Source organism: Populus nigra, chromosome 2, assembly GCF_951802175.1.
Source record: "Populus nigra chromosome 2, ddPopNigr1.1, whole genome shotgun sequence".
In the NCBI taxonomy this organism is placed as follows: Eukaryota; Viridiplantae; Streptophyta; class Magnoliopsida; order Malpighiales; family Salicaceae; genus Populus; species Populus nigra.
Genome location: NC_084853.1, coordinates 42,292,668 through 42,314,504, shown reverse-complemented (window position 1 = coordinate 42,314,504; position 21,837 = coordinate 42,292,668). Strand labels below are relative to the sequence as shown.

The window sequence follows — 21,837 nt, the reverse complement described above, 5'->3', positions numbered from 1 at the left end:
AAGGGAAAAAAAAAAGACAAAATTGTGAATCATAATTAACGGGGCAAGAAATAAATGAAGCGACAAAAAGCCACCAAATGAAGAAATCGCGCGCCCTACCACAACCATATCCATGTCATATGACGGCTTTTGGTTGAAATGATGGAAGCTACTTCACTTAAACTACACTCCTCATGCCAAATAACTTTTTCTTCACGGCAATATACCAAGATTTTATTTTTATAAGAAAATAAAACCTCCCATTTTAATTCTTCATATAAGAAAAGAGAAGAGAAGAAGAACGCCAATATCGGTGGGGGGGGGGGGGGGGGAGAAAACCCATTAATATATTGGGTCGAAGGAAGCAGTTTGGTCTCCACCATCTTGTATAAGATCGATAACATATAAACCGAATTCAACAGTCTCCGTTCGGCTTAATTCATACTATAATTAAGTTATATGCATATAGAAATTAACATTTGGCTTAACAAATCAAAAGTCAACGACGAGAATGAAGTCCGAGCTTAATTATGGTTGGTACAGGTTGAGAAAACTGAACGTAGTCAATGCTTCCAAGTAATAAAAAAGGATATACGCAGCTCCGGGGAACAAAAGAGATTCAATGAACTCACATAAGAACGGTGTCACCGTGGCATCTCTTTTCCTCTCTACTAATATAATGCAGCGCCTTCTTTTGACCGTTCAAATGTCAACGATGTCAACACCCCATCCTCCTCTTTTAAATTAATCCTATCCTTGCTATTTACGACCATATTTGCTACTATAGCAATTGCATTTACTCTCTCTCTCTCTTCTTCATCCTGGCTAGTTTGCTAGTTCAACATTAATTACATGCAAAGAGAGGAACAAGAAATTCAAAGAATGGATGGTTCTGATCATCATATTGTGCCATCTTTCTTTATCTGCCCAATATCTCTTCAAATTATGAAAGATCCAGTTACTATATCCACAGGTATGACCTTTGATCGAGATAGCATACAGAAATGGCTTTTCTCTTATAAAAACATCGCCTGTCCTATTACAAAACAACCCCTCTCTGATTTCCGTCTCACCCCAAACTCTAATCTTCTTCGCTTGATCCAATCATGGCACTTGCAACACGCATCATCATCAACAACAAAGTTTGCGGAGCCTAATCATGATGCCTTGATGAAAGTGCTTCTTGAGGAGATCAAGCAACCCCATTTACAGGTAAAATCTCTCAGAAAGATCAAGTCATTAATCCAAGAGAATCATGGTGATAATAGCAGGATTAGTTGCATTAGAGATGATAGTTTATTTTCCCTTGCAGTATCTCTTTTAGTACAAACTGAGTTACCAGGGATTCCACAGATTACTGGTAATGACACTCCGGTGATCGCTGAAGCGGTGTCTTTGTTGTGTCTTTTAAGTCCATCTGATGAGGCATTAAAGATGGTTTCACAAAATGAAAATGGCCTATTAATCTGTTCACTATGTTCAATTATGACACAGTATCTGAGCAATCTACAGCTTAGAATTCAAGCTGCTCTTGTCCTGAAGTCCATATTCGAAGTGGTAGATGACATGTACAAGGAAGGACTTAAATTTGAGTTCTTTGAGAATATCATTGAGATATTAAAGGACCAAAATTCAAAACATGGAAGCATGGCAGTTTTAGCTATTTTAATAAGAGTTTTATCATATGGGAAGAATAAAGAGAAAGCTATTAAGGGAGGATGCATTCCGATCCTGATCGAGTTGCTAGCTGAGGAAAATGAGAGGCATGTCTGCGAGATGATGTTAGTCGTTCTAGAAAAACTGTGCCAGAAAGCAGAAGGGCGGGCGGCCTTTTTGTCACATCCAGCAGGCATGGCAGCTGTGGTATCAAAGATCTTGAAGGTTTCCCATGTTGGAGATGATAAATCAATAAGTTTGCTGTCATGTGTCTTAAGATTTTGTACTAGCAGTGGTGAGGCTGCTCAAGAATTTATGGAGGTGGGTGGAATGACTCAGATTTGCTTGGTGATACAAAGTGGAAGCAATTCAAAAACCAAGGAAAAGGCCAGGGAAATTTTAGGGTTTCACTTCAAAACATGGAACAAGTCTCCTTGTTTCCCCTCTTCATTCAAAGCTTGATTAATTACCTTGCGTCCACATTGTAGATCGAGAGAACCATTAATTTCTTGCGAAAGCTATACTTATGTGCATTATTTTTTTCCTGGTTATTTGTTATGTTTTTCAAGTGGATCGAAGACAGTTCTGTTTATCCCCATTTTGTAGTTGTTGCCAAATTAATGTAGTAAATAAAATATCATGATGAAGAAAAACAAAATAAAACTTGAAGTATACGCAGGCATTATTTTTAAAAATATTTTCTCACCATAATGCTATTCTTTAAAATTCAACAAGTTACTTTTCTAAAACAAGAGTACAAAAACAAATAAATCAAGAGCAAAAATAAATACCAACAAGTTTAGCAAACACAAGAAAAAACAATGGCATTCAATATTTTTGTAATTGCAAGAGTATATGGTATACATAGATTGCTAGCATGTAACAATTAGGTATGAAATAAATTAGAAAATTAAAAAGGTTTGCAATAATTCAAAAAATAAAAGAACTATTAGGGAATTAAAAATTTGCAACTATTAAAAAAAATTAAAATAAAAGAGCTCTTAAAATTTTGTAATTGTTAAAAAATTAATTCCAGGTGTTTAAAAATTATAGTTTTAGTTTAAACATCAAAAACAATTATTGTTGAAGACAAAATGTTCAAAAAATACGAGCATTGCATCGTGCATAAGAAAACAATCAAGGATTTTTCTCATGATTGGCTCAACCTTATACATACAAGCCCATTATCATTTTCTCATTGATTATTATCTCATATCAAAATTTACTATATAAAAACTAGATGAAGTTTTTAATTTTTTCAATGTGAAATATAAAGCCTTATATATATTTTATGTTCTTAAGAAGTAAGTTGTGTTTCTTTAATGTGAAATAATTTTTTTATGAAATATTCTTTATTATTTCCAACAAATGCAATTGTAAATCATAAAATGGAAGAACTTTAGATCTAGAATATACTGTTTCTGTTACAATAAATTTACTCTTTTGTTTGCAGTACTGGGAGCTAGCAACACCAGTACTGTTATACTCTAATATTTATGCTGTTATACTTGATTACGTGAATATGGATTCTGCAGCATATATACATGGCCGATAATGCAATATTTTTGCTACATCATAGGCAAAAGTTTACTACTCCAACAGCTTGAAATACCTTCTTTATATTTGATGCTAGGGTTTTGTAGTCATAAGTAGTGCAGCTGGGAGTTAATTACCAAGGCAAGGGATGAGCAATATTGTAACCAATAATTCATGCCAAACAATTATTCTTAAGACAAGCAAAGTAAATATGAACAAGTCTTCTCTGCGTACGTGTCAACATTGTATCATATATCCCAAACCAACAACCTTCACTAAGACGAAAGCGAACATGTTGTTGACAGAGTAAACCATCAATTGATTTTTCTTTTTTGATAAATTATATCAACTACTCTCTTTCGGATTTGTAAATGCCAAACATATGACGATAATAGTAGTTGGAAGACTTTTCCTGACGTAGCTAAATAATCAGGCCTGAATATATATATACATGGATGATTAATTAGCCGCCCGCAACTCACTGGCATCGATCTGCCACTGAAAGGGTCCTGCTTTGCCGCCGTGCATATCGAATACACGATAGAGCAGAGCAGGATGCCGCCGGGTAAATGCAGCCAAATCACTATGCATACGTCTACAAGGTACGTAGAAAGTTTTGTTGTAAATGAAGTGCATTTGGGAAAAGAAAAAAAATTAAATTGTCAGAAAAATAACAGAGGATTAAGTCATAAACAAGTATGAGAATATAGGAATTGAATTGTGGGTTTTTTAAACAATCGGGATTAACTAGTTATTTTTCTCAAAGACAATAAGCATGCATGGCAATTGAATAAAAGCTTACTTTCATTTCAATAATAAAGTGTATATATGTATGTATATTAATCTCATAATTCTAGAGTTTTCCAAAGTAGATAATAATTAATAATAATCCTTCTAAATATCATTTAGAAATCTTTTTATATATATATATATATATATATATAAATCAGGGAGATTATATATATATATATATATAAACGTTCAAGTACTTAAAGGCCTAATCAATTAATAATTACTCGATCGACCGATGAAATTTGTTAAATAGTTTTGACGAGAACATATATTATAAATTATAATGAGGTCGTACGTCTAATCCCTTAAACTCGGACATTAAATTGGAACGTTGAAAAGAGCTGAACCAAATGTTGTCAAACATGGTTGCTCTTTATTTCTGATTTATAAGTCTGATAACAACTTCGGAGAAATAATGAAAAAGCAATAATTTTTTAAAAATTTAAATTTATTTTTTTTATTAAAATTTAATATAATTTATATATTTTAAATTATTTTGATATATTGATGTTAAAAATAATTTTAAAAAATAAAAAAAATATTATTAATATATATTTTAATATAAAAAATTATTTAAAAAATAATCACAATCATTCTATCATGTACAGTTGCGTGCAATAAATTCGAGACAAGTTGCCAGTTTTGCGCTTGTGAATTTTCGTCGCTTGCTCGCAGCTTGGACGCCGCAATTAATAAGGTCAATTCAAGAAAAAAGCGCTTTTGACCACTTTGTTCCAACGATCCGGTCCAGCTATACAGAATTTGAATTTCAGAACACCAGTTTTAAAATTTTACACCAAAAAGTTTGAAGGGTATATATATATATATATATATATATATATATACAGAGAGAGAGAGGTATCAATATATTTTTCAAAATTTTACTTTTAGTGTAGAATTTTATTCAATACGTTCGACGGAATTACTCTAAGTTGGTCAAGTTTAAATTTATATCTTTTATTTTTAATTATTGTGGGTGTTCGGGTCAGCTTGCACGCACCTCGACTAATCACACGGGCCCTGAAGTTAACGACCATGTAAGCCTCCAATGGCTATCATATAAGTAACTATAGGGTTCGAATCTGAGACTTAAGAGGAAGCAAACCCCTTAGTTCCAAGCTCTTACCACTAGATCACCACCTATATTTATACTTAACATAGCTAGATAGAATGTTAGTATAGATGATATAGATGTAACTCATTCTAGACTTTATGTTTTTGGACGTGGTCAAGAACAAAATTCAAGTGGGTATACATTTAATGAGTTGCTAAACTCAACATTCTTGAATTTATCTATGTATTAAATCTAAATAAACATGAATATGACAAGCTGATCTAATATTTTTGGGTTTCATCTATATATCAAAACCAAACATACATGAATTTAACAAGTTACCAGACTCATAACTTGTGAACTTAGTATCGTGTTAAGTTTAGGTGGATATGAGTTTGATAATTATTATAGGTCCCTTGTTGAGCCATAAAACTTTATTTGTTTAATTTTGTAATTTTTAATATAAAATGTTAATATCCTATTACAGCAATTTACTCCTAAGCATCCTTTGCAAAATTGCTAATTTAATTTCGGATACAAAATTTAAAGAAGTTTAAGTGCATTTTAAGAGGGTCTATGTGCTTTATAAAACACCCACTTTTCTAAAAGGATAGGAGCACGAGGATATCACTAACTATAGCCACGAAGCAATGGCGTTTAATAGCAAAATCTGATATAATTTTTTAAGGCAATGTCATGTTATCTCTTTTCTATGTGTGCTCTCCGTGCTTTCTAATAAAAGTATTTGCCCATAAAGAATTGCATATCTTTGGCCACTAATGTGTCGAAGGTACTCTAGTTTTAATTTATCTACCACCAAGTACCTTGGAAATTTTCTTGTACGACCATCGAAGATCGAACAGGCCATTGTCTAAATTCATTTCAGAGACCTGGCTAGGTAGGTATGGAGCAGAGGCTGACATGTATATAAATGCTTTACTTGTGATAACTAGTCAGAAGTCCTAGAACAAACCGATATCAGTTACCTAGAAAATAAGCCTCTGAAAGCTTAAAAATTCATGTTAATGTTATTGAAGTTTCTCTAGCTATAAATCCTTTTTGTTAGAAGACACTCATATAGCACAAATAGATTCAAAAGAACAGCCCACTTGGCTAAGTATATCAAATTTGTCCTACCAATCTGACCTTTGCCATTTTGTGAGTGCTTTTCCCCCGCAAAAATGGTGATGGGAAATGAAGTGTCAAACATACTGGAATGGAGGATAAATGTACCTGATGGAACATTAGAGATATTGCAGCCTGAACATACTGGAATGGAGGATAAATGTACCTGATGGAACATTAGAGATATTGCAGCCTGAATCTGATTTAGTCCACAGAATCTGGCTGGGGTTAAAGGGTCTTCTAGGAGAATTCATATTGAAAATTTGGAAGTTTTTGGAGAAGGCTAGGAACATAGCAGTTGCTGAGCCTAAAAAGGTTATTCATTGTCTCAAAGTAGGGATGGAACTTTCTATTGTGTCGCTCTTCTACTATATGAGGCCTTTATATGAAGGTGTTAGGGAGTGCTGTGTGGGTGATAATGACAGCTGTGGTAGTTCTTGAAAACATTGCGGGTTAGTACTTAGTACTCCAAATTAAACCCCAGCAATTTGTGAGCTTCACTTAATTTTTCTGTCTTTACGTATGATGTCTACTTTATTAAGAGATAACAGTGTAGTACTCTAGGATCGAAACCATAATTCCAAACCATGTCTTCATGAAGTTCCAATGTTCCATGATATTTACTTTTTAAGTTGCTCGTTATATTGCTGGTGCAACATTATATAAATGTATTAGCAGAGGAATAGGCACTTTTCTTGCTGGATCACTTGGCGTTGGTGTTCATTGGGCTGCAAATCACTCTGGAGTTGAGCCCATAATTCTTGGAATCTCAGTTTTCCTTCTTGGTGAGTTAGAACCTGTTCTCAAAACAGATTTCCTCCCTTTGCAGTTTTACCTGCTGTTTTGTTTGTGGGTACTGTCTTGTTCTTTAAATACCTCCCTTCCACCCACACACCCTTCTCTAAATGACAGCTTCAGCAGCAACCTTTTCGGCGGTTTATACCATCTGTTAAAGCCCGATTTGATTATGGTGCTACGATCTTCATCCTGACCTTTAGTTTAGTGTCAGTTTCAGGTTATCGCGAGGATAAGGTGATTGATATTGCACACCAAAGGTTATCCGCAATTGCCATTGGGGCCTCTCTTTGCATTCTCATAAGCATGCTATTCTATCCCATCTGGGCTGGCGAAGAGCTTCACAATTTGATTCATCGTAACCTGGAAAAGCTTGCTGATGCTTTAGATGGTATATATGCACACAGCCAACCATGAAAATTGAATTCATCCGTTTCAACAGAACGACAATATAACTGATTTGAGGTGCAAATAGCTGTCAACATGAATTGCAGGATGTATTGCCGGGTACTTCACAGGCAGCAGTGATGGTGATTCTTGCAAGAAAATGGAAGGCTATAAATTCGTTCTTAATTCAAAGGCAGCTGAAGATTCTATGGTAGGTTACTAACCAATCCAAATCATTTTAGCAATAGATTTTCAGTGAACTTCTTGCAATGGTTGATAAACTTCCCCTTTAAAATGCGCAGGCTGGCTTCACAATATGGGAACCTGCACATGGTCGTTTCAACTTCCGGCATCCATGGAACCAGTACCTAAAGGTTGGGGCTTCGTTGGGAAGCTGCGCATATTGCATTGGAACTCTCAATGGTTGCTTAAACTTTGAAAATTGAGGTAAACCCTGAATATGGAATTCACTTCTATCTAAGTTCTTCGGTTTGCTCCACACTGTCAACTCTGGAAACATTAATGTATCGCTACAGGCACCTGAGCATCTAAAGAGGTATCTCAGTGATGTCTCCAACACATTGAGCTCCTATGCTTCACATGTCTTGAAAGAATTGGCTGTTGCAGTTAAGACTATGAAAAAAATCATCAAAAATAGACTACTCAATTGGAAAGATGTAGCATGCAGTAAAAGAACTTCAAAAGGCCTAGGAATCTCTTCCTAACCACCTTGTTGCTGCACCATCCTCAACATCGGATGGAGATGCCACAGTAGAGCCTATCAGAGCTGCACCATCTGTCATGGAGATTCTTGGACTAGCAACATTAGTACCTATGCTAACAGAAACAGCAGCAAGAATCGAAGAAGTTGCTGATGAAGTCAATGAACTTGCAAAGCTTGCAGATTTAAAGCCTCCTACCAGCAAAAAGGCTAACCAAAGCCAACCCCGTAACAAAGTTGATGAGATGATCAACCAATGAAGAATGCATGCGCCAAAGGTCTGGTATAATCCTGATTACACTATCCATAAAGTCCTGTTTTTACTGGTAGAAAACTATGAAGTACACATTACTCTGCAGCAAAGCAGGTTGTCATTGCCAAAAAAAAAATCAATCTTTGCTTGAAGAACAACTAATATTTTCACTTGTCATGCGTAAACAGTAACTTATGTCCTTATTCTCCCAGGGTGTACTCGTGTTGGCCATTCAATCTCCTGATGGCAAGTTAATTAAGTCGCCGATGGTTTTGATAAACCCATTTCATTGCTTGCTTGGGCAATTGCCCGACACCAAGCACACCACCAACTTAATTTATGCTTTCCACTATGCAAATCTTTCGTTACGCATATTGAATCATCACAGCTTTCATGTCTATTCGAATATAATATGTTAGCAATTATCGAAAAGACAAACGATAATGTTTTCGAATTCTAGAACCCTATTTTGCAGTACACGTCGTGTGAATCATTAAGTAGGCCGGTCCATTCATCAGGACTGTTTGATTTGAAATTAACTAATGACGAAACACAATAAGCAAGCAAAACAGAGAATGCATAGGTCCTACAAGTTCAATAAAAAGTGTCACATTAGTTGGAACTTGAAAGCAAGATGGGATTCAAATGAGTCAAGACCACAGCAAAATGAGAAAATCAGTTAATCATCCTGGCCACGGTTTGACAAATTACGTGATAAAAAGCTGCTCTGTGACAAGGAAAATGCTTCCCAGTACAATTCATCATCAAACGATATTACTACCATGAAAAGAAGGGCACGGCGTTTTCTGAATGAGGTACTCTTCACGTTGAACAGAAATTTGCAAGTTTATAATTAAACCAGTGTCATGCGTTGGATATTGTGATAAACCAAATCTGCCATGCCATGTATTGGACTATGATCTTGCCTATTTGTGTAAAGTCAGCAGGAACTGCATCTGTTACACCTGATGTTTGAAAGCGAAGAAACATGCTACCATAGCTTTGACAAACCACTAAAGTTCAAAGATCGAATTTCACAAGTAAATAATTATAACAGACCAGTCCAGGCCTCCGGAGGGTCAGCTTAATTTATTAGTACAGAACCAACAGCAACTAACTTACAAAGAAAGAAGAAAACAATAGACTCTCTCATGTGAGTGCACTTACATCAATGAATTCTTATTAATGGAGACTACCAATCACATATATACGCATCTTGACATGCATTGAGATGAAATTCACTTCAACTGGCAATCAGTGCACCAGAGGCCTCATTGTCTTCAGGTACTTCCTCCAGAGGGCCAGCCCAGCCCAGGTTCATAGCCAAATCTTCCACGGCCACCTTGATTACATCACTCCGAACACCTATATCAGTAGCATATCTGCTCATGCAGTACATTCCAGCTGTTACCGTAGCCACACCAACAGGACTAGGCATTAACAACTTTAAAGGGGATGAAAGAATTGCGGCCAATGGAGCACCAATAACCGAAGAAGCTTGACCACTTCTTCCAACCCCCAGCCTGTCCATTATCAAAAGACCTGTCTTGCAGTACATTGCAAAATCCTCGCAATTGTTATGAAATACATCATAATTGCCAAATCCATTTTGAAGAAGATACATTGCTCTGTGGATAACAGTTTCTGCTGGATCAGATGCTGCAGTGGTGCATGTGCCTCCACGTACTTTTGCAATAAAAACAGTAGGGGGCACCCCATACTCAAAGCTGTAAAGGGATCCTTTTTTGAGGAAGCAGTCCAGGCATGAGAGGACTACGCCACTATCAGGTTGTCTGAATCCACAGTCAGGAAAGGTTTCACAAGATGATGGAATGCTTGACATTGAATCATAGAAGTCAGAAGATGTATCAGAGCTTGAATTTGCATTCTGCCTGGGTGTAAAATGGACCACCTTGCTTCCCCCAACAAAGACACCTGCACAATCAAATAAAAAATATAGCTTCTGCTATATGTCTAACCACAGAAAGAAATGCTACTATCCAACAAGATTAGCAATGACCATTTGAAAACATGTCCAACTGCAGATGTAACTCATTAACAGAGCAAATGCATATACAAAAGAAGCTCAAGATAAAGATAACAATTATAATAAAACAATTGGTGAACTTGTGATTGCTTTGTTAGGCAGTAAATGTTATTTACAGTATTTTTCATTTATTTATTTAATATAACTCAGCATTAGAAAATGCAATTCCAGGTCAATAATTGCTTGAATTTACCCTAAACTCTCACATGGCATTTTATACCCACCAAACAACAACATTGAGAGAAGCCCAAGTTAGAGATGATATAGCAACACTAAGAGCTAAAACCCAAGTTAGAGAAAAGCACAAAACAACTTTAAGAGCGAAAACCCAAGTTACAGAAAGGCCCATGCCTAATATGCTAGATGCATGAGATTGGTTGGTGAAAATTATATGGTGGGAGTGGAAAAACTACAGCACAATAAGTTTTGAATAGTAGAAAAGAATTACAAAATATATTGATTCAAGACCAGAGTTGCTCAATAATACTAGACAAGAATGGCATGGGTTAACATTCCTTCCTAAATATGAGCTAAAGAAGAGCTAGAAATATAGCCCACAGCTCTAAACTGCCCATGACAAGCAACTTCCAACAACACTAATATAGGGATGTAATTGACAAAAATCAAATGGTGCGATATGACACAAATGTTGCTGACACAGCCACCATCCACTGAACTTGTTCATGTCACTAGCCTTCTAGCTCTAGACATCCTGATAGGCCAATTGACTCTTATCATAGAACAAGAAGTCTAAATGTGTATAAGTAGCTTCTCTAAATTGCCCACAAGGTTAATCATAACAAGGACATGAAGACATTATGCAAAATTCTATAAACACAATTTAATCCTGATGGTAGCCATTCAACTTCCAATTCCTTATGGCGACGCAGAGAAATCAAAACCATCAGATTACGAACCAAGATTCCGTGCTCGCTAAGGGTTAATGAACACTATAGAGAGCACAATTGAACATTTTCTTGAGATCAAAAGCAAAGATACGGTCCATTTTATGCAAAACTACCGCTCATCACCCATCTTCATGATGATACTATTTTCATCAATCACTGCCCTAAAATTATACCGAGATAATCTACAGAGTCCTTCCTCTTTAACTATCTTCCTTGATTCTTCAAGCTATAAAGCCCAACACAAATGTGAACTAAAGAAAGGTAATTAAACGACCACCAAGCAATCTAAATCCAAGTAAGAAGATGATATGATAGTCAAAGGACAACCAAATGTTAAGATAATGCTGTTGGTAGGTTTACCCTTCATCCAGAGAAAATGTTACAGTTTTAAGTTACATATTCCACAACTGATAAACATGATGAAGGAATCCACAGGCATAACCTTGCTAGAAAAGAAATTTCAAGTTTCACCCACCTCAAAACTGTCAAATGATCATTATAAATATCCAAATGCAAATTATACGGCAACTTTCAGACATCAGTAGGAGACCCAATCCAACCTAATTAATATCCACAGTCCAGAAGTAAGGAAAAAAAAATACAGATAAAAAAGAAAAGAAAAGAACTTATTAGACAAGGCATGTAAACTCAAACAATAATGTTGTTTGAAATAAACAAGAAAAGTCACGTTCTCAAATCAAATAGATTAACAAATCTTCAACAGTAGGAAAAAAGGAACAAACTTTAGCATGGGAATTACATAAGAAACACCCACATTGCAAAATTCAGAAAGAAGCAAAAAAAAAGAGGGATGAGATACCATGATGGGAGTAAGTGAAAACAGCTCTATAAGTATAGATATGATCTCCTGGTTTGATTTCACTTCTCTCCACTCTATGGCTAAGGAAACCCATCTCTCTGTGTCTTCCTCTCCTTCACTCTCCGTTACCCCACTCGTAATTTTTACTCAGGTCAATAGAAACAGCACGGCAGCATCCTCTGTACCTGCTCTAAAGCTAAAAAAACAAAAAACTGTAGAGTCAATAGACTCAATACAACTACATTTACCGAAAACCCCATAAAAAATATTTAAAAGGTGTCTATCATGATGGTGAGATATCGATGAAGATTCCTTATGTGATAGATAAATTCTTGCTGTTTAGACTTTTACCTTAACCTTTTCTTTTCCTTCTTGACTTTTCATATTCTTGGGGCCTTGACTCGACTTCGTTTCCGAAGGGTAAAAAAGGAGCAATGTGAAACCGACAGAATCATAAACAGCACCGGTTCGATAAGGTTAATGAACTATGTCATTCCATGTCTGATGTTGTAAATTGTAATGTAGGTAAGTTTAATTGGAAGGCAAGAGCGATACCGTTTCCTCAGAGGGGAGAAGGTAATAGGAGTCCAATGCACCTTGGATTCTTTGCTGGGTTGACAAGTTATCCTTTTCATACTTTTGCCATTAGACACATGATGATGTGCCTTTTAACACTTTTATTTGTAATCCAACTTTGGGTCATTCGATGTTTTTTAAAATATATTTTTTATTTTTTTTAAACAATCTAAAAATATTTAAAAATTAATTTGAAATAAAATAAATAAGTTTTCATAAATAAATAAATAAAAATCAACTGCAGCCCCACCAAAAGGGCACTTCAGAAAGACGAAACCGACAACCACAGCTTCAATTAAAAAAATGATTTGTTGTGAATGTCTGAATTCGAGGAAAAAGTCTATGCATAAATGATGGGATGGCCTGAGTACCGTTACGAAATACAAGCAGAAGTACAAAACAGAGAGAGTAATGCAAACAGCTTATTGCTACATCCTATTAAGCTTTTATAATGGATACCCAATATTTTGTGTTCTATTTGCAGCACTGCTTAATGTGTACAACAATGAGACAACCATAGACTAACAGTATCAAATAGCTTATATGCCCTGGACAGAAAGAATGAATAATAAGGCTGTGCGGTAAGAATTACATTACATGAAAACTATATTTCTGATTTTCTGCGTTTAATCTAATTATCTAAATGGATCTTCCAATTGTAGAATTTCACATTAAGACTGGAATCTTCTAGTTTATTCTTCAGCTCATTTCCAGATTCGGCATTCTTGGCCAGTAACAAAGCAAAGCCCCCGCCACCAGCACCGACAAGTTTGTATCCACAGCAGTAGGGGTCAGCAAATGCAAAGAGTTTATCCACAAATTCGTTGCTGCAGTAAGGGTCAAGTTCTTGATGCAACCTCCAGGCCTCGAGCATTATCTTCCCTAGTTCATCTACCTCACAGTTCATTAAAGCTTCCCTACCAATTTTGGCCAGCTCAGTGAGGCGCTTAATGCTGGATACAAGAAGGTTATCCCGCTGAAGATATCTAGTTACCACCTTCTGTAGGACTTGATGTGCAAGACGAACCTGCATGACAACACAGGAAGGCAACGGTTAAAGTAGGCAGATGTTTGCATTACGGATAACAATCATGTAACTCAAGATGTTTGCATTCCAGATAACAATCATGTAACTCAAATGTTTATTCAAAAAAGAAACCCTCAGATGTGCAAATCGCCATATAATACACAGCACCTAAATTCCAAGAAACAGCAGGGGTGCTGTCCACTGCAGGAAGAAAGTAGCCAGCTCTAACAAAAACACTCTCAATTAAAGAAATGAGCAACAAGAAGGATTTGAATCTTACATATCCATGACCACCTAGCATATACAACTTTTAAATTTACATTTGCATGTTGCATGTATTTTGAGGAATATTTAATTTCCATAAAATTACATCTAACATTTGATTATTCAAATAAGAATGTTACTATTGAAGAGACAAGCTGCCCAAATTTAATGAGTAAACATCTGGTTCAGTTAACCACTCCATGGACCATCGATCCTTACTATATCTACATCATGTTGTGCAGACTGCATAAGCCATTAATAAAAAGTTGGAGTGGTTATATTATTTATTTATAAAATATACTCACAAAGCATGTCCAAACTAGGAAAAGGATGGAGACTTACTTGACCAGTAAATACTACAAGCAATCTCTGCTGCAACTCCAAAATCAACTGAGGAGAAGCCAATAGGGGAATGACTTGGAGCCGCAACGGTACTCCAGGGAAACTTGTAGTGAATTTAATCCCAGGGTACAAACCTCCAACTTGATCCTGCCAGCCACCTCCTGTTCCCATGAGTTGCTCCAATACCAAAACAAGTCTAGCAACATTTTCATTACTTTCATCTCCATCTGTTATCTGAAGAAGTCCTTTCACAACAGCAGCTGCTAGTATGCTAGAAGTTCCCAGTCCGCTACCACGGGGTACATTAGCCCATGTCTTGATTTGCAAGCCCATGGATACAAGAATGTTTTCATGAACCAAACCAGTCACCAGCAACGCAGATTTGACGAGCCGGAATGGATCGTTGCCATCAAATGGAGGAGCAATAGAGACAAGATTCTCAACATATAACTGGTTTCCAGCATCATCATTAATCAAAACTCCAGTCTTTTCTGTTGTCTCTATAATGGTGCCAATTGGAAGGCAACCTTCCAAACTTATTGCCAAATTCAGAACACAACCAGCACGCTCTAAGCTCCATGGAGGGGTATCGCTCCATCCCCCAGCAAAATCTACCCGAACTGGTAACTCAACCTTTACCATTCTAGGGCAGAAAGGTTGATCCACATAGCCATCAAAATGATTGTTCTGGTCTGCTGAAGTAGGTGTGCTGCTAGGGGACTCCAAGACACGTTCTATAGAACAAAAGAATGGAGTTTAAGAACCATGAGCATTAAAAAATCAAAGACTAACCTATATGAACTCCAATGAAAAACAAAACAAACCATTTGTATCCATTGAAAAAAGACAACAGAGTTTAAAGAAAGTAAAGAGTGTATGAATCTATGCCAGAAGTTTTGATTCATTTAGAGGTTACTAGTTTGCTTTGTTCAAGACATGAATATTTTTTATTCTACCTCTGAATCCATATCTCACTGCTGAAGCAGTTTCATCAGCAACTGCAGCCCAAACTTTATGTTCTAGATGACATGCAGTTGTTTCATCTCCACATGCTCGAAGAAGATCAACTTGCACCTGGTATGCCCTGCTTTTGGGGAGAATTTTAGAATTCTGCTCCTCCAGTTTGGGACAAAGTTCTAGGAAGTCCTCACATATTTTGACTCCAGAAGCCTCCTTCTGTAAAATTTCTTGGCATAGTTGAGATAAATTCCGTCCAAGCATGCCATAGTTAATGCAAGCTTTAGCGATTCCAGCAGCAAGATCTGCTTGATGATTACTTGACCCCGTACACATTTTTGGAAAGTCAATTGATCTATGCAATTCCTCTAAACTGACGCGGCATGAACTTTTCCACAAGGGAAGCAAGGTTCTTGAATTTTGATCACTCAACCCCATCAGCCATGATGCCAGATGAAGCATCTCTAAGTAAGAAAGAATGGGGAATAATTTTGCATTCCATAAACAGTTCTCTTGAACACCTACTGAACTCCACAGATCACTCTCTTGAATACCTAAATCAAGCAAGACTTTCTTCCAGGGTTTCCCACAAAAGGTCCCATCCCTGGAAAGGGAACTTTTTGGATTATCATGAAGGCCACAATACACTATTACTCTTTCTGTGCATCCCACTAAAGGAACCTCCCAAAGACAATGACGATCTGGAAGCATGAACCTAAATGAATCATCTGCCATCCCACCAATATCTCTTGGGACATTAACGCCAACAACCACCGATAGGGAACCAATTTGTATTCCACTGGAAATGAATGAATCATATATAAGAGAATCTTCACCAACAGAAACACCAGGTTCAATTTTGCTAGAAAGGACTACAGCAGATGCTGCAATATCAGATGAAGTTGTGGCTGGGATGGAACACAAATGTCTTCGGCCAACAAGTTCTGAGCTAGCTCCACTTAAGTGATCCAATACTTCACTTGAAGTTCCAAGGTGTAGGAACAACAAATCATCTGCAACAAATATAAGGCATATTATAACAGCAATGAGATAAAATATGAAAATTACAGATTCTTTCAACATACATGCACAGTAACTAAACATATTTTGCCTGCCCAAACTCCTGACCATTTCCTCGCCTAGAGGGCGTGCTCTCAGCCAGTCATGTTTTGCAGGTACCCAAGCTGCTACCAGATCTTCATACAAACTCATCTGCATAACATTCCAGAAATGATGCCAGTTTCAATATTTCTATGTCAACACTTCTTGGACTTTGAAAATCCACAACATATGTTTTCTTTTCATTATTGTAACGACTTAAAGTAAGTCACATATCAAGTAGTCTAAGAATTAAAGACACTTGGGAATATACAGGTCTAACATGGAAGAAGCAAAGTAGCGGAAGAAAACTAAAAAAAGGGATTGATGCAAAACATGACAATCAAGGATGACCCAAACAATGGCTCTTGTTGCAATGAAATAATCATCCATAAGTAGGAAATCAATCAGGGTCCTCGCAAAAAAAAAAGGAGATCAAAATGGGAGCAGAACATAGTATTAATGTGCTTTAAAAGCTGGGAAATTATCAAAATAAGATAGCAGGATTCAAAGCAAGTTCTGAATTATAGCACAAAATGCTGGGCAGCGCATCCATAAATGAGAGTGCTTGGAAGTCCCAGACACAAACAGCGAGGAATAACAAACAACTGAGTTACAAAACATTCATGGAGATGAAGATTTAGAATAAAAAGCCTAAAGAGCATGAAATCAGTAACAATTTGACAAATAGAGATGACTGACATGGATGCATGTATAGTTTCTATATTTTATTATTTTCAATTAAACAACTGAAAAAATGGTACTCACCTCTTTTCTGCTCTTCAAAAGCTCTTCAATCATTGATTCACAGGATGATGCAAGCATGGCAAGTTCTGCCCATGCTTTGCCTCTGGCTGCTATTATTCCAGTGTCCAGCAATGTTCTACCATCATCTAATATAGCTTCATTCTCAACAAGTTCCTCTAGACTGGGTTTCTGTAGGAGATTGTCAACTAGACTGACTGTATAGCTTTCAGTGAGAATACCAGTATCAGATGCCACAATAACACCATGATTAGATGCAACATCAAGAGTGATGGGCACAGTAATAATGCAGGATGCATCCTCTGGAATAACCAAGGTGGATGCATCAAAACATGGAAGGACATCCCCAGTCATGGTCAATATTCCTCCTGCAAAGATTACAAATTCGTAAGTAAACACTTAAAATGGGGCATGACATGAATCTGTTCCCAGTACCACTATTCTAGCATGAATATGAGGATTACTTAGGTTGTGTTTGGTTAGTGTCCCAGGACAAAAGGGACATGATCGTGTTTGGTTGAAGGGGCGGAGACAAAGACATAAAATAAATGTCTTCGGGCCAATTTTATAGTGAGTTTCTGTCCATTCAAAACAAGAGGTACATGTCTCCCCTGTCTTCATCTCTTCTGTCTCAAGACACAACCAAATGCTATCTTAATGTTACAATGTCATCAAAAGTTTGAAAAACAGTTTATCAAATTTGTTCAGGCAGCAAGGTGTGGGAACTATCCTCGGGTATACTCAAATCAAAATAGAATTGGGAATCATGCCGATGAGGAAACGTAAATACAGATACTATGCAGTTTCAGAATAGATAATGGCTAAATAGTTCCAGACAATATGGAGAAGCACACATAAACACAAACACCCATAAACCATCACAAATCACACTGAGAATAATTTAATCATGCAGACAAATATTTTGCATACTGTCCACCATAGAAGGATATAAATAGACTATATACAAACTGTGTTACCCTTCAGCTTTTACTATGACAGTCTTTTCTTTTTCTTTTCATTTAGTGAAAATAAACAGATGTAAATTAACATAAAAATAGCAAGTACATGTTTTACATTGAAGAAAGTTGATACTGATTATGAATGTTTTACAGTTCAAATAAAGCCAATTTTCACTTGAATGTAACAAGCAGGAAAAATAACCTTCATTTTTAAATGCTTGTCTTGCACAAGAAGCAATTGCAAGAATATGGTCAAAAAGCAGCGGAACTGGCCCATCAGGGTCATCTGCTGCCAAAAATGGAAGTGGTAGGAAAATTTTCCCCATGGGGTTTGCCCATGGTACCCTTTTAGAGTCACCTCCAGCATGAAGCAATAGTATGTGTTTTTTTTCCATAAACCTAACCATTGGCTCAGTAGAATCTGCACTATTAGACTCTTCATGCGGCACACTTGATCCAGAACTACCATTCTCTGTTGTTTCCACCTGTTGATCACAGATATCATATCAAGCCTGGCAGTAAACTAGTTCACCAATAGCAATGTTGATTATCAAGTAACGCACTAATGCTGCATCGTGAAGACAACCATAACAACCAACATAAAAAATATTCAACTCATGAGAAATATACACACAGCGAAGAAAACCACAGCATCCCCCACTTTGTCAAATGCATACCAAAACAAGAACGGAAGATGATGTTAATCTTTCTTGCGACAAAATCATATTAGTTTAAGTGAATCACAATTAAAGTATAATTAAATGGTACTTCCATCGTCCTCCTTCCTTTTCTTTTATGTAAAATATATAATGAAAAACACTAGTAAACGGATGAAACTCCTTGAAAACCCCTTAGAATAAAACTCCATAAAGAAGGGTAAAAGAACATTCTATCTCAAAAGCAATAGACTCGAGGAAAATTCATCCTTAAAGATTCACGATTTCTGCTCCTACAAAACATTCCAAACAATAGTAATCATCTGCTCATCCTAGATGGACTTAGAAGCATATTCTTTTTTCTTTTTTCTTTTTTCTTTTTTCTAATAGTGACAACCTTACCAGACAATTTTGGCTCATATATCCATCTTTTATCTTTCACAGCAGTAAATTACACTCTTATGCTAACACACAAATTATGAGATATATTCATTTCATAAAATTCTCTCCTAAATCCCTGATAAGACTTTCCAAATTATTCCCAAGATAATTATCAACATTAAACAACAATTATAGAACAAAATCAGCAGTGCATTACATTAAAGCAATTTTACCTGTTCGCCAAGATAGAGACCGAGAGACCGATAATGTCTGCCAAGGGCAAAAATGGCATTGAGAGTGGCAGCACCGGAGCCGATCCGCTTAGCATCGGGATCAGGCACAGCTAACGTGATAGTAGAGCTAGCGATCCGGCCCATACGCTTGGCTCGGTTAAGCTGCCATTCATATAACTGGGCTTGTTCAGGGCTAGCAGCAGTTAGGACAATAGCATCCCATGTAGGGACTCTGGAAGGATGCCTGACCGACAACCTTAAATGGTACCATGATTTTCGTAGAATTGAGGTTATGTCAACTTTCTTGTGTTTGGTTCGAGAGAATGCTCTTTCTCTTCTTGATTCCATTTCTCTCTCTTCTTGCTTCGAGGGAAGAGAAGGAGGGGATAGGCAGTAAGTCAGAGGGAAGAAAAGAGAGGGAAAGGAAAAGATTTATTAACGCAGAGAAATAGAATGCCGACTGTCGGGGTTTCATGTTAAAAAAAAGAGAGAGATAAGAATTCAGAATACGGCGTCGCATATCAAGATGAAGGAAAACATACTCCAGGAGAACAAAAGTTAAAATAATTCAAAAAAACAAAATGGCGTCGCCCGGACTCGAACCGGAGACCTTCAGTGTGTTAGACTGACGTGATAACCAACTACACCACGACACCGCTTTGTCAAGGCTTGCCATATTTTTATATATATATTAATTTATTATTTTACATGTTTCTTTCCCATTTCAGAAAAACTAAAAATAACAGAGAAGAAGAATAGGAGAAGAATTGATCTTTCGATAATACACTAACATAATAGATCTAAAATGAAAACTTCTTTCAAGCTTGAGCTCACCGGAAGATCATAAAATCCACCACGATTTGTATAGGGATGGCAAAAGGATTGGTATGGGATATACGATTTTACCCCACCAGAAAATCAGAGTTCACATAAGGTAGATTTTTTATGCAAAAAAATCATAATTCTAAAATTCTCGGCGGGTCGACTTTGTATTTAACCAACCTGAGACTGGAGTCAAGTTAAATTTAAAAAAATAAAAAGTAAAAGTAAAAATCTAGAAAACTTGATTAATCGATAAGATTTGATAAAAATCTCGGTTGTAACCCGTTAACTACTTATTTTTTTTAATAAAAATAATATGTTTTTATTCTATAAAAACAATATGAATCAGCTTGAATTGACTCAATAATCTAATCAAAACTCATAACCCGAGTTTAAAGCACATCTACCTTCTAGTTGTATTTAAAAACTAAAATAAAATCATAAAAAGTAATTTTCTATCTTAATAAGTTTTTGTTAAAACAAATAAATAGCCAAAAAGGAAACATATTTCTTTTGGGGGCTAAAAACGGCAACATAATTAATAGTGAGAGAAAGTAGGTAATAATAAATTTTTTGACTTAATATCATCTAAAAGATGCAAAGTAAATCAAAGATTTTGTGCCAAGCTATAAGGGTTGCGAATTATTTACTTTAGATCTATGTTTAACATCAAATCACTATTTTTATTTGTTTATAAAAAAAACAATTTAAAGATACATTTTAAATGCAAAAAAAAAAATTAAATCATAATTTGGCAGGATAAAACATGGTAAGTTAGTTTAAATATTGACTTACTTTTTTTTTTTACAATTAACTGGGTTGTGTTTAAGGGTATAATTAGGGGCGGACTTGTGGTTCAAACCACAGGTGTTATGGCGTCGTCAAACCTCACAAATTTTTTAATTATTTGATTTAATATCATCTTAGTCAACCCTTCCCGTGACACCCTCAAACCATCTTAGTTAACCCAACCTGGAAATTCTAGTTCCGCCCTGAGTATAATATTGAGCAAAGTATCAACGTTTTCCAGACTAGCCATGAAAATGAAAGGGAAAGGAAAAGTGAGAAAAGAAAACAAAGATGAGGCAAAAACCAATTGTAGAATGAACGAGGTTGGTTTTGTGCTGTGCCATGGATCTGGAATCTGGATCTGTATTATTTTTTTTTCAGTAAAATATTTAGATGTTATTAGTGTTTTTTTTAAAAAAAATTCATTAACTTGAGTTATAGTCTCAATCAACTAAGAAAGCTAGTTTTATTTAAATTATATGAAAAAAAAACAATGATAAATGATGACCGAAATAAATAAAAATAACAATATACCATTAACTTGGATTTGAATTGAATGGTGAAATGAAAAATAATAAAATTTTTATAAAATCATTAAAGAAAAAAATTAAGAAATCATGAAAACAATGATCAAATTGAAAATATCAATACATAATAATAATAAAAAAACTTGAACATGTAAAATTTTTTAATGCGTTTTTTCACATAAAAAATCATAAATGTAAATTAAAAAACTTATGCATGCATCCAATTAAATAAATCAAGAATCATTGTATAAATAGATGAACTTAAGTAATTAACGATAAATAAAAACATAATTGAAAAAATCAAGAGATCAATGTAGTTAAAATATTTAATATCATAACACAAGTCATTTATTTGGTTGTGTTTAATA

At 35.8% G+C, this 21,837-nt stretch overlaps 4 protein-coding genes and 1 non-coding gene across 6 annotated transcripts; 2 read left to right on the top strand and 3 right to left on the bottom strand.

The window, feature by feature from the left end:
* Positions 1–702: 702 nt before the first annotated feature.
* Positions 703–2,307, top strand: LOC133683109 (E3 ubiquitin-protein ligase PUB23-like). The gene has a single exon (XM_062106632.1). The coding sequence runs from the start codon at positions 832–834 to the stop codon at positions 2,095–2,097; it is 1,266 nt and encodes a 421-aa protein (XP_061962616.1). The 5' UTR covers positions 703–831; the 3' UTR covers positions 2,098–2,307.
* A 3,891-nt stretch (positions 2,308–6,198) lies between these two features.
* Positions 6,199–8,305, top strand: LOC133682992 (aluminum-activated malate transporter 10-like). Its single transcript, XM_062106516.1, has 8 exons — positions 6,199–6,304; positions 6,351–6,572; positions 6,775–6,927; positions 7,158–7,328; positions 7,432–7,535; positions 7,627–7,698; positions 7,861–7,950; positions 8,036–8,305. The coding sequence occupies exons 1-8, from the start codon at positions 6,199–6,201 to the stop codon at positions 8,303–8,305; spliced, it is 1,188 nt and encodes a 395-aa protein (XP_061962500.1).
* Positions 8,306–9,299: 994 nt separating this feature from the next.
* LOC133681657 (protein LEAD-SENSITIVE 1) lies at positions 9,300–12,631 on the bottom strand. 2 transcript variants are annotated; one of them, XM_062104754.1, is made up of 3 exons: positions 12,425–12,631; positions 12,074–12,269; positions 9,300–10,233 (listed from the first exon to the last, which is right to left on the bottom strand). In XM_062104754.1, the coding sequence occupies exons 2-3, from the start codon at positions 12,165–12,167 to the stop codon at positions 9,542–9,544; spliced, it is 786 nt and encodes a 261-aa protein (XP_061960738.1). In that variant the 5' UTR covers positions 12,168–12,269; positions 12,425–12,631; the 3' UTR covers positions 9,300–9,541. The 2 variants fall into 2 exon arrangements, with proteins under 2 accessions (XP_061960738.1, XP_061960737.1); XM_062104753.1 differs by lacking the exon at positions 12,425–12,631 and having other exon boundaries at positions 12,074–12,362.
* A 427-nt stretch (positions 12,632–13,058) lies between these two features.
* LOC133682796 (bifunctional fucokinase/fucose pyrophosphorylase) lies at positions 13,059–19,798 on the bottom strand. The gene is made up of 7 exons (XM_062106322.1): positions 19,332–19,798; positions 18,264–18,546; positions 17,106–17,470; positions 16,325–16,451; positions 15,239–16,252; positions 14,283–15,016; positions 13,059–13,676 (listed from the first exon to the last, which is right to left on the bottom strand). Exons 1-7 carry the CDS (start codon positions 19,677–19,679, stop codon positions 13,281–13,283), a joined length of 3,267 nt encoding a protein of 1,088 aa, XP_061962306.1. The 5' UTR covers positions 19,680–19,798; the 3' UTR covers positions 13,059–13,280.
* Positions 19,799–19,913: 115 nt separating this feature from the next.
* TRNAV-AAC (transfer RNA valine (anticodon AAC)) lies at positions 19,914–19,987 on the bottom strand. The gene has a single exon. It is a non-coding gene; the product is annotated as a tRNA-Val (tRNA).
* Positions 19,988–21,837: the final 1,850 nt, after the last annotated feature.